This window comes from Drosophila erecta, unplaced genomic scaffold (genome assembly GCF_003286155.1).
Source record: "Drosophila erecta strain 14021-0224.00,06,07 unplaced genomic scaffold, DereRS2 tig00000294-arrow-arrow-pilon, whole genome shotgun sequence".
In the NCBI taxonomy this organism is placed as follows: domain Eukaryota; kingdom Metazoa; phylum Arthropoda; class Insecta; order Diptera; family Drosophilidae; genus Drosophila; species Drosophila erecta.
In genome coordinates this window covers 561,569-578,573 of record NW_020825218.1, presented here as the reverse complement: position 1 = coordinate 578,573, position 17,005 = coordinate 561,569, and the positions used below count along the sequence as shown (strand labels likewise).

Below are 17,005 nucleotides of genomic sequence, written 5' to 3'. Positions count from 1 at the left end.
TTATAAAAATATAAAACTTTTTAAGACATCATTACATTTACTTAGCCGTTCCATCGAAGCCTGGTATTCCAGAACCTACCGATTGGACTGCAAATAAGGTAGAACTTGCTTGGCCAGAACCTGCAAGTGATGGTGGATCGCCGATACTGGGCTATATCATTGAGGTAAAAGACAAATATAGCCCTCTTTGGGAAAAGGCTTTGGAGACGAATACTCCAACTCCAATTGCAACGGTTCAAGGCCTTATTGAGGGAAATGAATACCAGTTCCGAGTAGTTGCCTTGAATAAAGGTGGCCTATCGGAGCCTTCGGACCCAAGCAAAATCTTTACAGCTAAGCCGCGTTATCTTGCCCCCAAAATAGACCGTAGAAATCTTCGTGATATTACTCTGTCGTCCGGATCCGCTCTTAAATTAGATGCAATTATAACAGGAGAGCCAGCTCCAAAAGTAGAGTGGAAATGTTCCAATTACCTTTTGCAATCAGGAAAAAATGTTACAATCGAAACTCCTGACTACTATACAAAATTAGTTATTAGACCAACGCAGCGAAATGATTCTGGAGAATATTTGGTCTCGGCCACTAACTCTTCTGGAAAAGATAGTGTGCTTGTAAACGTGGTTATCACAGATAAGCCCTCGCCTCCTAACGGACCACTTCAAATATCCGATGTGCACAAGGAGGGTTGTCACCTTAAATGGAAGCGTCCCAGTGATGATGGGGGAACGCCAATTGAGTATTTCCAAATCGACAAATTAGATCCCGAAACTAGGTGCTGGATTCCTTCTTGTCGATCAACAGAACCTCAAGTGGATGTTACAGGTCTTACTCCTGGAAATGAATATAAGTTCCGAGTATCAGCTGTAAATGCTGAAGGTGAATCACAACCCTTAATAGGTGATGAATCTATAGTTGCAAAGAATCCATTCGATGAACCTGGTAAGCCCGAGAACCTTAAAGCAACTGATTGGGATAAGGACCACGTGGACTTGGAGTGGACCCCCCCCCTTACTGATGGCGGATCACCAATTTCTTCCTATATTATTGAAAAGAGGGATAAATATGGAAAGTGGGAGCGGACCATTGACGTTCCTGCTAATCAATGCAAAGCAACCATTCCGGATCTTGTCGAGGGTCAAACCTACGAGTTCCGAGTTTCCGCGGTCAACGCAGCTGGGACTGGAGAGCCATCTGAAGCTACTCCGCCTATAATTGCCAAGGCTCGCAACAGGCCACCTGTTATAGATAGATCTAACCTAATAGAAGTGCGTATTAAAGCTGGACAGTCTTTTGCATTCGATTGTAAGGTATCTGGGGAGCCAGCGCCTAAGACGAAATGGCTGCTTAAGAAAAAAGAAGTTTATTCAAAGGACAACGTTAAAGTAACTAATGTTGACTACAATACTAAACTAAAAGTAAACGGTGCAACCAGATCTGACACCGGTATATACACAGTGTTTGCAGAAAACGTAAACGGGGAAGACAGTGCAGATGTTAAGGTAACTGTCATCGACAAACCTGCACCGCCAAACGGACCGCTTAAGGTTGATGAAATAAATGCCGAGTCTTGTACTTTGCACTGGAATCCACCAGACGACGATGGAGGACAACCAATAGATAACTATGTCGTTGAAAAATTAGATGAAACAACAGGACGTTGGATACCTGCTGGGGAGACTGACGGGCCAGCCACCGCACTTAAGGTAAAGGGCCTTACCCCTGGTCATAAGTACAAATTCCGAGTACGTGCCAAAAATCGTCAGGGAACATCAGAACCACTTACAACATCACAAGCCATCATGGCCAAAAATCCATTCGATGAACCTACGAAGCCAGGTACTCCAACCATAAAAGACTTTGACAAAGACTTTGTTGATTTGGAATGGACTAGACCAGAGGCTGATGGTGGGTCTCCTATAACCGGGTATATAGTTGAGAAACGCGACAAATTCTCCCCTGATTGGGAAAAATGCGCTGAGGTCAGTGATGATATCACCAATGCTCACGTTCCTGATTTGATTGAAAGCCTTAAATATGAATTCCGCGTCAGAGCAGTAAATAAAGCCGGACCAGGCTTACCGAGTGATGCAACTGAAACACATGTGGCACGTTCCAAGAACACACCTCCAAAAATAGATCGCAACTACATGTCAGACATAAAAATTAAGGCTGGAAATGTATTTGAATTTGATGTACCAGTAACTGGGGAGCCTTTGCCAAGCAAAGATTGGACTCACGAAGGCAATATGATCATAAACACAGATCGAGTAAAAATTTCAAATTTCGATGACCGCACTAAGATAAGAATACTTGATGCAAAGCGATCCGACACAGGCGATTATACTTTAACAGCACGGAACATAAACGGTACAGATAGGCACACTGTAAAAGTTACAATCCTTGATGTTCCAAGTGTGCCAGAAGGCCCATTACGTAATGGTGATGTTAGCAAAAACTCTATAGTACTTCGATGGCGGCCACCCAAGGATGATGGTGGCTCAGAGATTACTCATTATGTTGTGGAAAAAATGGATAATGAGGCCATGCGCTGGGTGCCCGTTGGAGATTGCACTGGTACCGAAATCAGAGCGGATAATCTAATTGAAAATCATGATTACAGTTTTAGGGTAAGGGCTGTTAATAAGCAAGGACAATCACAACCACTCACAACTTCTCAGCCTATAACAGCAAAAGATCCCTATTCACACCCAGATAAACCTGGCCAACCGCAAGCTACAGATTGGGGTAAACATTTTGTGGACTTGGAGTGGGCCGCTCCGAAGAAAGATGGTGGAGCACCCATTTCTTCATATATTATAGAAAAAAGGCCAAAGTTTGGTCAGTGGGAACGGGCTGTTGTTGTGCCAGGTGATAATTGTAAGGCTTATGTACCGGAACTTACATATGGTGGAGAATACGAATTCCGGGTGATTGCCGTCAACCGGGGAGGTCCCAGCGATCCATCTGATCCGTCTAGTACCATCATATGCAAGCCACGTTTCCTTGCTCCATTCTTTGACAAGTCACTTTTAAACGATATTACCGTCCATGCTGGAAAGCGTTTAGGATGGACATTACCAATCGAGGCGTCTCCAAAACCATCCATAACATGGCTATATAATGGAAAAGAAATCGGTTCAAATTCACGAGGCGAGACCGGTCTTTTCCAAAACGAACTAACATTTGAAATTTTATCCTCACTTAGAAGCGACGAAGGTCGTTATACTTTAGTATTGAAGAATGAGCATGGATCATTTGACGCATCTGCTCATGCAACGGTATTGGATCGACCATCGCCACCTAAAGGTCCTCTGGATATAACAAAGATAACAAGCAATGGATGCCACCTAGCCTGGAATATTCCGGATGATGACGGTGGTTCTCCTATATTGCATTACATCATCGAGAAAATGGACTTATCTCGAAGCACGTGGTCCGATGCTGGCATGAGCACACATATAGTCCATGATATCACTCGCCTTGTCCACCGTAAGGAATATTTGTTCCGTGTCAAAGCAGTCAATGCAATTGGTGAATCCGATCCCTTAGAAGCAGCAAATAGTATAATTGCTAAAAACGAGTTTGACGAGCCTGATGCGCCCGGAAAACCAAATATTACTGATTGGGATCGTGACCATATAGACTTGCAATGGGCTGTTCCAAAAAGCGACGGTGGAGCTCCGATTAGTGAATACATCATACAGAAAAAGGAAAAGGGCAGTCCTTACTGGACTAATGTACTACATGTCCCATCAAATAAGAACACAGCTACAGTTCGAGACCTAACCGAGGGTCAAGAGTATGAATTTAGAGTTATTGCTGTTAATCAAGCTGGTCAATCTGAACCTTCAGAGCCATCTGACATGATTATGGCAAAGCCGCGCTACCTGCCACCAAAGATAATAACTCCACTCAATGAAATACGCATTAAATGTGGGCTCATATTTCACACAGATATACATTTTGTCGGTGAGCCAGCACCAGAAGCGACATGGACACTTAATAACAATCCGCTTATGTCAAATGACAGATCGACAATTACATCAATCGGTCACCACTCCGTAGTACATACTGTTAACTGTCAAAGGTCCGACTCCGGAATCTATCACTTATTACTGCGTAATAGTTCTGGAATCGACGAAGGCAGCTTTGAACTTGTAGTACTCGACCGCCCGGGGCCGCCTGAGGGTCCAATGGAATTCGAAGAAATAACTGCGAACTCTGTCACTATATCATGGAAACCACCGAAAGATAACGGAGGATCTGAAATATCTTCTTATATTATAGAAAAACGTGATCTCTCCCATGGTGGTGGGTGGGTACCAGCAGTAAATTATGTAAGTGCAAAATACAACCATGCCCTGGTTCCCAGACTTCTGGAAGGAACAATGTACGAGTTTAGAGTTATGGCCGAAAACCTTCAAGGACGCTCCGATCCACTTACTTCCGACCAACCGGTGATTGCCAAAAATCAATACACTGTGCCGGGAGCTCCTGGAAAGCCAGAACTAACTGACAGCGATAAGAATCACATTTCAATTAAATGGAAGCAACCAATTAGTAATGGAGGATCCCCCATTATCGGTTACGATGTTGAACGTCGCGACGTAAACACAGGCCGATGGATAAAGATAAATGGACAACCAGTTCCTACAACTGAATATCAAGATGACAGAGTAATACCGAACCATCAATATCAATACAGAATATCGGCGGTTAACGCTGCCGGTAACGGGAAGACTTCCGAACCTTCGGCCACATTTGGTGCTCGACCACTGCGTGAAAAGCCAAGATTTTATTTTGATGGTTTGATAGGAAAACGCGTTAAAGTTCGTGCAGGTGAGCCTGTCAAATTGAATATTCCCATATCTGGGGCACCTACTCCGACAATTGAATGGAAGCGAGGTGATCTTAAGCTAGAGGAAGGCAAGCGCGTATCTTATGAGACTAACTCGGAACGAACTCTATTTCGCATTGATGATTCAAACAGACGGGATTCTGGAAAGTACACTGTTACCGCTGCTAATGAGTTTGGTAAGGATGCAGCTGACATTGAAGTTGTTGTCGTTGACAAGCCATCCCCCCCTGAAGGACCTTTGAGTTATACGGAGATAGCCCCAGATCACATTTCGTTGCATTGGTATTCGCCCAAGGACGATGGTGGCAGTGACATAACGGGATACATAATCGAGTTCACTGAGTTTGGTGTAGATGATTGGAGGACAGTGCCAGGCATATGCCCCAAGACCAATTTTACAGTGAAGGGTCTAGTAGAGGGCAAGAAATATGTTTTCCGTGTCAGAGCGGAAAATATCTATGGAGCTTCCGAAGCTCTCGATGGTAAGCCGGTGTTGGCTAAATCGCCTTTTGACCCACCCGGAGCACCATCTCAGCCAGCAATTACTGCATATTCACCAAGCTCAGCCACTTTGGAGTGGCATCCACCAGACGATTGTGGTGGCAAGCCTATTACGGGGTACATTATAGAGCGACGCGAACGCGGGGGTGAGTGGATTAAGTGCAACAATTACCCAACACCTAATACATCCTATACAGTACCCAATCTTCGGGACGGAGTTCGTTATGAGTTCCGAGTGCTCGCACTAAATGAGGCTGGGCCTGGTCACCCGTCAAAGCCCTCTGATCCAATGACTGCTGAGCATCAGCGCTATCGTCCAGATCCGCCGGAGCCACCAAAACCAGATCGTATTTCCAGAAATAGTGTCACATTATCTTGGCGTCCACCTCGCAGCGATGGCAAGTCTAGAATCAAAGGATATTATATCGAAAAGCGTCCCAAAAACGAGAAGGATTGGACAATTGTTAACGATATACCTATTAATTCCACTGTATACACAGTGCCAAGCCTTAAGGAAGGAGAAGAGTATTCATTCCGTGTTATCGCTGAAAACGAAGTTGGTCGATCCGATCCATCTAAGCCATCGCAGCCCATCACAATTGAGGAGCAACCAAATAAGCCTTGCATGGAACTCGGAAAGGTCCGAGATATAGTGTGTAGAGCTGGTGATGATTTTAGCATTCACGTACCATACCTAGCTTTCCCCAAGCCTAACGCATTTTGGTATTCCAATGATAATATGCTAGATGACAATAATCGTGTGCACCAACATTTGACTGATGATGCAGCATCTGTTGTGGTGAAAAACTCGAAACGGGCCGACTCAGGTCAATATCGGCTCCAATTAAAGAATTCATCCGGATTCGATACAGCTACCATAAATGTTAGAGTTCTGGATAGACCATCTCCACCAACACGCATACGTGCTGATGAGTTTTCTGGAGATTCTCTAACATTGTATTGGAATCCACCAAACGATGACGGTGGGTCTGCTATACAAAATTATATTATTGAAAAGAAAGAATCTCGTTCGTCGACATGGTCTAAGGTCAGCAGCTTTTGCACAGTTCCGTTTGTTAGAATTCGAAACCTTACGATCAATAAAGATTATGATTTCCGCGTGATAGCTGAAAATAAATATGGTCAATCCGATCCGGCCAATACATCTGAGCCTATACTTGCAAGACATCCCTTTAATGTCCCCAATACTCCCGGTATTCCCCATGGTATTGACTCGACAGAAGATAGTATAACAATTGCATGGACGAAACCTAAACATGATGGTGGTTCTCCCATAACCGGCTATATTATTGAAAAACGCTTATTGAGTGAGGACAAATGGACCAAGGCAGTTCATGCTCTATGTCCAGACCTTTCTTGTAAAATTCCAAATCTTATTGAAAATGCTGAATACGAGTTTAGGGTAGCCGCAGTAAATGCAGCCGGGCAATCGGCCTATAGCGGTTCCAGCGACTTCATCTTCTGCCGACGACCACCACATGCGCCCAAGATTACTTCAGATTTGTCAATTAGGGATATGACAGTAATTGCAGGAGATGAATTCCGTATAACAGTACCTTATCACGCCAATCCTCGCCCAACTGCATCGTGGACTGTAAATGGTGTAGAAGTAATTCCCGACGAGCGTATTAAATTTGATTCTAACGATTATGCTTCAGTTTATTACAATAAATCAGCTAAGCGAGGTGAGACTGGATCGTACACCATTACACTTACCAATAACAAGGGCTCAGATACTGCATCATGTCATGTGACGGTGGTAGATAGGCCATTACCACCTCAGGGTCCATTGAATGCCTACGACATTACGCCCGACACTTGCACTCTGGCCTGGAAGACGCCTTTGGATGATGGTGGTTCACCTATTACAAATTATGTCGTTGAAAAATTGGACAATAGTGGTTCATGGGTTAAGACTTGCAGTTTTGTTCGTAACACGCACTACAATGTCATGGGCTTGGAACCTCAATACAAATATAACTTCCGTGTAAGAGCAGAAAACCAATACGGTTTGTCTGATCCATTAGACATAATTGAACCTATTGTTGCCAAACATCAATTTACTGTCCCGGATGAGCCTGGTCAGCCAAAGGTTATTGACTGGGACTCTGGAAATGTCACTTTGATTTGGACTCGACCAGTAAGTGATGGAGGGTCTCGCATACAAGGCTATCAAATTGAATATCGAGATGTTTTAAACGATTCGACTTGGAATACGTATGATTACCTTATAAAGGATACTAAGTATCAACTTTACAACTTAATCAACGGCAGTGAATACGAATTCCGTATAAAGGCTAAGAATGCTGCAGGCTTAAGTAAGCCATCTTCCCCATCACTTAGATTTAAGCTAAAAGGAAAATTCAGCGTACCCTCACCTCCTGGAGCCCCACAAGTAACCAGGGTTGGCAAAAGCTATGTCGACTTAAAATGGGAGAAACCTTCAAGAGATGGTGGATCTCGCATTACTGGATACATTATTGAACGAAGAGACATCGGTGGAGCCATATGGGTTAAGTGTAATGATTACAATGTTTTGGATACCGAATACACAGTTATGAACCTCATCGAGATGGGTGATTACGAATTCCGCATATATGCTGTCAATTCCGCTGGACGCTCAGAACCTAGTTTATGTACTATGCCAATCAAGGTTTGCGAGGTACTTGGTGGTGAGAAACCTGATTGGATTACTCGACTGCAAGACAGGGTAGCACCCTTTGGCAAAGATTATACTTTACAATGCGCCGCCTCCGGTAAACCAAGTCCAACTGCAAGGTGGCTTCGGAATGGAAAAGAAATTCAAATGGGTGGGGGCAGAATTACATGCGACAGTAAAGATGGGCTCTTCCGACTGCACATATCTAATGTCCAAACTGGAGACGATGGTAACTACACATGTGAGGCAATGAATTCTCTCGGTTTCGTTAACACATCAGGTTATCTAAAAATTGGATCACCACCAATCATTAACAGATGCCCCCATGAACTTAACTTACCCGAAGGAGACAATTCAAAGATCAAGATTTTCTACTCTGGCGACCAGCCGCTAACTGTGATATTAAAGAAAAATAATGAAGTTATATCTGATAGTAATGATGATACACATGTTAAGGTAAACATATTTGATGATTATGTAGCGATTTGCATTCGAGATATTGTAAAAAGTGATGCTGGCACATATCAAATAGAATTCACTAATGATTCCGGTAATGCTACAGGGCAGTTTAATGTACACATCACTGGCATGCCTTCAGCGCCAACCGGACCTATGGGTACCTCTTACATTAACAAAAACTCCTGTACATTAAACTGGCGTCCCCCTTCCTACGACGGTGGTCTTAAAGTTACTCACTACGTGGTCGAGAGGAAGGATGTGTCATCTCCACACTGGATAACAGTTTCTAGTACCTGCAAAGATACAGCCTTCAATGTACAAGGACTTATAGAGAACCAAGAATACATTTTCCGAGTGATGGCTGTAAATGAGAACGGAATGGGTCCACCACTAGAGGGGTTAAATCCGCTTCGAGCCAAAGACCCAATTGACCCACCATCTCCGCCTGGCAGTCCTCAAATTACAGAGATCGGAGGAGACTTTGTGCATTTGGAATGGAGCAAACCGGAATCGGATGGCGGTGCTCACATTCAAGGCTATTGGATCGATAAGCGTGAAGTAGGCAGCAACACATGGCAGCGTGTAAACACTACTATTTGTGCTGCCAATCAAATAAACTGTATCAATCTGATTGAAGGTCGGCAGTACGAGTTCCGAAACTTTGCTCAGAATGTAGCAGGTCTCTCAAAAGAATCATCCGCTTCCCAAGCAGTCAAGATAATAGATCCACAGGCGCCTTCGCCTCCATTGATTGTGAAACCGCTACGCGATGCCAACTGCATTCAAAATCACAACGCCCAATTCACATGCACAATAAGTGGCGTTCCTAAACCAACCATAACTTGGTATAAAGGAGCTCGCGAAATCAGTAATGGAGCACGATATCACATGTACTCAGAAGGTGAAAATCATTTCCTTAATATCAACGACATATTCGGCGAAGACGCGGATGAATACGTTTGCCGCGCTGTAAACAAAGCTGGAGCAAAATCAACACGCGCCGCATTGGCCATTATGAGTAAGTATACAATATATACATATATTGTACGTATCTGGTATTCTAAATCTTTTAAATATTTTTAAACTTTTTAGCTGCTCCAAAATTAAACGTTCCACCAAGATTTAGAGACACTGCTTACTTCGATAAGGGTGAAAATGTTGTAATTAAAATTCCCTTCACTGGCTTCCCAAAACCCCGTATACATTGGGTTAGGGACGGTGAGAATATTGAATCCGGTGGTCACTACACTGTGGAAGTAAAGGAACGACATGCTGTTCTTATCATTCGCGATGGATCGCACTTGGACTCGGGACCTTATAGGATTACAGCGGAAAACGAACTTGGTTCGGATACAGCTATAATACAAGTGCAAATTAGTGATCGTCCAGATCCTCCACGATTCCCCTTAATTGAAAGTATTGGCACAGATTCGTTGTCTCTTAGTTGGAAATCACCTGTATGGGACGGTGGCAGCGACATAACGAATTACTACGTAGAGCGTCGGGAGCACCCATTATCTTCGTGGATACGTGTCGGAAATACTAGGTTTACGTCAATGGCAGTCAGCGGTTTGACTCCAGGAAAAGAGTACGATTTTCGCATATTTGCTGATAATGTATATGGACGGTCCGACTCTTCCGACACTAGCACTCTGATCAAGACTAAGGAGTCTATTAGAAAGAAACCGATTGAACGTAAGTGGGAAATTGATGCAAATGGGCGGAAATTGCGTGGAAAAGCAGACGGACCAATTAAAGATTACGATTCATATGTGTTTGACATTTATTCCAAGTTCGTTCCGCAACCCGTGGAAATATCTCAGCAAAATGTATATGATAGGTATGATATCCTTGAGGAAATCGGAACAGGTGCATTTGGAGTAGTACATCGCTGTCGTGAGAGAAGCACTGGAAATATTTTTGCAGCCAAGTTTATTCCAGTATCACATTCAGTTGAGAAAGACTTGATACGTCGAGAAATAGATATAATGAATCAACTACACCATCCAAAGCTAATCAACTTGCACGATGCTTTCGAAGACGACGATGAAATGATCCTAATACTGGAATTGTAAGCAACGCCCAAAATATACTTATATTATTATTATTATTATTTTATCTTATTTTAGCTTATCCGGTGGAGAATTATTTGAACGCATTACTGCTGAAGGTTACGTAATGACGGAAGCTGAAGTTATAAACTATATGAGGCAAATATGCGAGGGCATCAGACATATGCACGAACAAAATATTATCCATTTGGACATAAAACCAGAGAATATAATGTGCCAAACTCGTTCAAGCACAAATGTTAAACTTATCGACTTTGGACTAGCGACGCGCCTCGATCCAAATGAAGTTGTTAAAATTACAACTGGCACGGCTGAGTTCGCTGCACCGGAGATTGTCAACAGGGAGCCAGTCGGCTTCTACACTGATATGTGGGCGACTGGAGTTCTATCCTATGTTCTGTAAGGTTCTATATTCTTTTTATTTTCAATTTTTCTACATAAAAAAATACACGGAAAGTCTATATGTTCCGACAGGTGTGTCGAATATAGTAAGCGATTGGAAATATCTACATGGAAAAGATGGTTATTTAATCATAATCTGGTAACAATAAATATTCGGCAGAATGTATATAGATTTCTGTCAGAAGTTTAACAGAAGTTTAAAATTTATATTCTTTAGTATTTAGTATTATCCATATCGATATAGACATGTCTGTCTGTCCATTTTTACGCAATCCAGTCTCTCGTTTTTTAAACTTTTTGCATAAAATTGGCATTCTTTCTAGTCGGAATCGCCACAGGAAAAATTAATTAAAACAAGAGAGACCCGTTACTCAATTAGTGTGAAAGTTTCGATTACACAATAGTCGCGGCATTCAACTACAGCGTTCTTTTGTACTTTGAAACTCTTAAACTGAGACAACATGTTTACTAGCTCTATCCAGTATACAGATAAATAGTTATTTTTAACCCTCACAGGCTCGACCAAGATTAATACAACATAATTAAATCTCCATTGTCTTAGGTTAAGCGGATTATCACCCTTTGCTGGTGATAATGATGTTCAAACTCTCAAGAACGTAAAGGCCTGCGATTGGGATTTCGATGTAGAATCCTTTAAGTACATATCTGAAGAAGCTAAGGATTTTATAAAAAAACTGCTTGTTAAAAATAAAGAAAAGCGTATGACTGCTCACGAATGTCTTCTGCACCCTTGGCTGACTGGAGACCATTGTGCTATGAAACAGGAAATTAAACGTGATCGCTATCTGGCCTATCGAGAAAAACTAAGAAGGAAATATGAAGACTTTGAGAGGTACCTGTTGCCAATTGGCCGTCTGTCTGAATACTCATCTCTAAGAAAGTTGCTCATGGAAAAATACAAGATTCATGATGCTGTTTTCGATCGGCGTCAAGCAGCTCCACGTTTTGTGATTCGACCGTCTTCCCAATTTTGCTATGAGGGCCAAAGCGTAAAGTTCTACTGCAGATGCATTGCAATAGCTACCCCTACCCTCACATGGTCACATAATAATATTGAGTTGCGACAGAGTGTGAAGTTTATGAAACGATACGTTGGAGATGATTACTACTTCATTATTAACCGAGTCAAGTTGGACGATCGAGGAGAATATATTATTCGCGCAGAAAATCACTATGGCTCCAGAGAAGAAGTCGTTTTCCTAAATGTTCACCCATTACCAAAAGAACAGCCAAGGTACCGAACGGAATCAACTCCGGTGCGCAGACGTGAACCCTTGCCGTACACTTTCTGGCAGGAAGAGTCCGAGACGGCGCCCAGTTTCACATTCCTTTTGCGGCCACGCGTCATGCAGGCCCGCGATACATGCAAGCTACTGTGTTGCTTAAGTGGCAAGCCAGTACCTAATGTAAGGTGGTACAAGGACGGCCGAGAGCTTAGCAAATACGAGTATGCGATGACGCACTCTGATGGAGTTGTCACCATGGAAATAATTGACTGCAAGCCATCCGATTCAGGAAAATACAGCTGTAAGGCAACAAACTGTCACGGAACAGACGAAACAGATTGTGTTGTGATTGTTGAAGGTAAACTAATAGAACACTTATTTTGTAAGTTAAAAAAAAAACGGAGATAACAGTAGGAACACATAGGCTTAGTAGTAGTAACTTCTTTGTTTTTAAGCTGGGTAAATAAAAAATTAAGTTAAGTGGAAATAATGCATCTTCAGAGTTTTGTCTTATAATTCCTTACTGGTAGACGTTCTCTATTTCCATAAATTTTTTCTCCGATATATAAACAAATGGCATTAATTTGTATAATGCCTAACTAGACGAAATGTTAGTATTTAGCATAGTATTTAGTAAATTACTTATTTTCAGAATTTTGTTTTAAAATGCTTTACTGGTAGAGGGGCTCAATTTCCATTTTTTCCTCCGACATATTAAGAAATGGCATTAAATAAACTTTCGTAAAATGGCTAACTAAATGAGATGATTTTATCAATCGTTTGGATTTTAAATTAAATATGTATATATTAACTTTCTTTAATTGTTGAGATCACTTGCGCTTCAGGATGAAAGATTAATTAGGAATATATTTTTATAGGAATATACATTTTTAAACATATTTTTTGATAAAACGGTAAAGATGACTTAAGATTTAATTTTAAGACGTATGATTATTATAGAAGTATAATCTTTAATATACTGCGAACGTTTAAGAAATCTACATATATGTACAGTGGTGGACATTAATTTAGCACACTATGCATGATCGATTTTCTTTTCTTATTTTCTCAGTTGTTAAAATGATTAGATCAGTAATATTTTATTGTGCGGGTAGGTTACTAAGTAGAGAATAAGTACCGTAATTTTCACCTCTCTATCTTTTGTATTCTTTCTTTGCCATTCGATTTTAACCAGACAACGCCAAAATTGGCTGGACACGAATTTATTTATATGGACTTTATATGGACACGAATAATATTACTGATCTAATCATTTTAACAACTGAGAAAATAAGAAAAGAAAATCGACCATGCATAGTGTGCTAAATTAGTGTCCACCACTGTATATTGATGCGTTCTTAACTTTTTGTTATAATACATTTTGATATTTAACTTTTCCCAGGAGAATGGGTTACGCCTGAGCAGGCTCAACTCGCCCACAATTTTCTTTACTCAGGAGGTAAATGATAATAATGAAATAAATCCAAACTAGAAATATATATTTACCTTCAGCATGCTCTTATACATACTTAAAATTATACTCAATTAAACGTTCTAAAAAACGAGAAAGGATAATAAAATCGAGGATAACAATTTTTTGTATAATTACAACCGCGTATATACATATACATATGCATACACACATACGTACATATAGTTTTGTGCGTTTAACTTTGTATGCATATATATGTTTTGAACACTCCTAAAATATTTAAAGTTAGTTAAAAATACGTTTTTGAAACGAGAAATGTTATCCATGTCCACGTCTTTTTTTTATTTTTGGCAAAAATTGCTTTCCTTTAAAATTGACGTTCTAAAATGGCAATAAACAGCATTTTTGAGGACCTATTGCTTAAAATACCTGTTCCGTGAATAGTATTGTGACCTGACTTGCAATTTAGACATCGTATTCAGGCATATTTATTTTTTGGTACCACCAAAGAAATTTAAAAATGGTCTTATTGTGTAATAATCTTTTGTTACCACACTCCTTTATAAAGTTTTTAGGTACTAATGAATATACCATGATATAAGATCCTTAACTTTTACCTATTTCATTAAACGACACGCAAAAGCGGTATTTACTTTGACCACGATTTAAACAAAATTGGGACGTGATGGCATTTTCGTACTAATTTATATTGTACATCGATTATAGGATACACATGTATTCTTTTAGAATCACTATTATTTAGACTTTTAATAAAATTACATTTTATTGACGTAGTAAAGAGTAGGTGTTATACGAAACTATACATTTTTAAAAGTATTAAGTTGTAACATATTGGTAATTTTATAAATCCGCTCGATTTGAAACAAAATATTAACACACAGTTTTCCCAAACCATACAAACTGTGGGTAGAGTACATCTTATAGAACATTTTAATTTTAAAATGCATTATCTCTACTGAACTACACAGATAGGAAATACATAGAGCAGCCAATTAAGCCAGCTCCCCCCCCAATAGTGACATCACGACAGTTCACATCATCTTCAGTCCAAAGCACATCTGAACCGCAGGTAAGTAATAAAATAATCTTTTGATCTTTTTATATTCATTATTCCGTTATAGGATGACAAAACAATTGTGTCCAACTCAAACTCTTCAAGCACCCAGAATAGCATTTCGAACAAGAAGAGGTATGCATCAAATAGTTTACAGGCCCCCGGGAGCCCATCAAGGTCACGAAGCGCTACCAAAGAGCTTATACGTACGTATTTATTAAATATATGTCGATATGTTCTATTCAAGCTTTATTTTTTATATATACATCTTAGTTCCCCCAGATGATTCATTAATGTACAAACCGGAATTTACGAAGCCCCTTCACGACTTAACAATTCGTGATGGAGAACAGTTGATACTAACTTGCCATGTAAAAGGCGATCCAGAGCCTCAAATCTCTTGGTCAAGAAATGGAAAGTCACTCTCATCTTCTGATATTATGGATTTAAGGTATAAAAATGGTATTGCAACTTTAACCATCAACGAGGTGTTTCCTGAAGACGAGGGTGTGATCACTTGTACGGCCACAAATTCTATTCGAGCCGTGGAAACTAAATGCAAACTAACAATACAGCGTAAGTAGATGTTCTCAATATATAAATTAATTTTGTCTTAATTCAATTACAATGTGATCAGCATGCCGGAGAATGAAATCCTATTCCCTATTTACCTTATTAATTCACCCTCGTTAACTAACGCTTGTATTTGTATTATAATAATTAAATAAATACGTTTGATTTGTATCAATTTCGCTAAAGCCGGTAAAGTTGATAGGAATATCAATCAAATTTTATTTTACTAATTTTTTTAAATTTCTTTGTTTTCTAAAAATATAAATAAAATTCCATTTTCTTTTTAAGCACTGGATACGAACTTAACCAAGCGAAAAGTGAATGCCGGCGACAAAGCGCCGAAAATAGTTAGTCACTTGGAGTCGAGGTTTGTTAGGGATGGAGATGCGGTTACTTTGGCTTGTCGCATAATTGGAGCTCAACATTTTGATGTCGTATGGCTACACAATAATAAAGAGATTAAGCCGAGCAAGGATTTCCAATACAGCAACGAGGCCAATATATATCGATTACAAATCGCAGAGATATTTCCCGAAGATGGCGGCACCTACACTTGCGAGGCCTTCAATGATGTAGGCGAATCGTTCAGTACCTGCACAATAAATATAATAGTGCCAGGAGACGAGTCTAAGCAACCGACCTTTGTAAAGTTTCCCACGTCAGTTTCGGTGCTTGAGGGAGAGAGTACCAAATTTGAATGCGAAACAGATTCTGAGCTCCTAAATTTGGTTTGGCTGAAAGATGGCAAACCCATTGACGAAAATCTTCCACGTTTCTCATTTACGAAGGATGGCCACCGATACTTATTTGCAGTTGCGAAGTGTAATATGGAAGATGTTGGTCAATACCAAGCTAAAGCGGTATCCAGACAGGGCGAAAGTATATGTGCATTCTCGATGAACGTTCACACAGCCGAGTCCTAAGCTGCTTCGTATAGACAAATTACATTGTTAGACAAAAGATAAAACCAGCATATGCCAAAATTTGACTGCTCATCAAAAGTCGCATTCATCATCAAACATATACATAGGCTGTTATGTATATAAGTATATGTAAAGTTTATGCATTTCAACCAAATCGTAATTCTGAAATATTAGATTTTTACTTGCAAGCCATAATTCAAGCATAATACGTAGAAATACTATTAATCAAAACATAATATGTAAGAACAAATTTATTGTAATTGAAACCCTTAATTTTTTACAAATGACAATGAACTCACAGGTACCGATCGAAAATAACGAGGCCTTCGCTACTTGAGTTGCTATTGGCATCCTCAACAAATAAGATCTAAAACACATTAGCCATTCAAGTAGTTGAAACTTCTAATTCTCGAACAGAATTCTGTATAACTTACGAAACATAAAGACAAAAATGTAGCACGCGGGATCTACTTGACATAAAAATAAATGTAAAACTTTTATTACACTAATTTTACATTATAACAACATTTATTGATGTGGAAAACATTCTTTTTTAATTGGGTTACAGGTTATCCAAATAAGGTGTATTTACAAATTATTGAATTCTTTATCTGCGTTGGAAGTTATTTAAAGGAATTTTTTTATGAATTTTGAATTGTTTTTGAGGTATGTGTATGGTTTTTATTAAAATGAACAGGTAATTCCTATATTTGTAACAACTATGACAAATATGATAAAAGAAACCTATAAATTTTTTGTTTATACCCATGTAAAAGTTTCCGC

General features: G+C 40.0%; 1 protein-coding gene across 17 annotated transcripts in view; it reads left to right on the top strand.

The window, feature by feature from the left end:
• LOC6555843 (twitchin) overlaps window positions 1-16,749 on the top strand; it is a 54,739-nt gene extending 37,990 nt beyond the window's left edge. For 16 of the 17 annotated variants that reach the window (XM_026983369.1, XM_026983368.1, XM_026983382.1 and 13 more), the window contains 9 exons: window positions 46-9,516; window positions 9,591-10,569; window positions 10,628-10,969; window positions 11,535-12,577; window positions 13,622-13,678; window positions 14,641-14,741; window positions 14,794-14,932; window positions 15,000-15,302; window positions 15,588-16,749. In XM_026983369.1, coding sequence (XP_026839170.1) covers window positions 46-9,516; window positions 9,591-10,569; window positions 10,628-10,969; window positions 11,535-12,577; window positions 13,622-13,678; window positions 14,641-14,741; window positions 14,794-14,932; window positions 15,000-15,302; window positions 15,588-16,222 — 13,070 coding nt within the window. In that variant the 3' untranslated portion in view covers window positions 16,223-16,749. The remainder of the gene's footprint in view (window positions 1-45; window positions 9,517-9,590; window positions 10,570-10,627; window positions 10,970-11,534; window positions 12,578-13,621; window positions 13,679-14,640; window positions 14,742-14,793; window positions 14,933-14,999; window positions 15,303-15,587) is intronic. The other variant, XM_026983373.1, reaches the window with a different exon arrangement.
• Window positions 16,750-17,005: the final 256 nt, after the last annotated feature.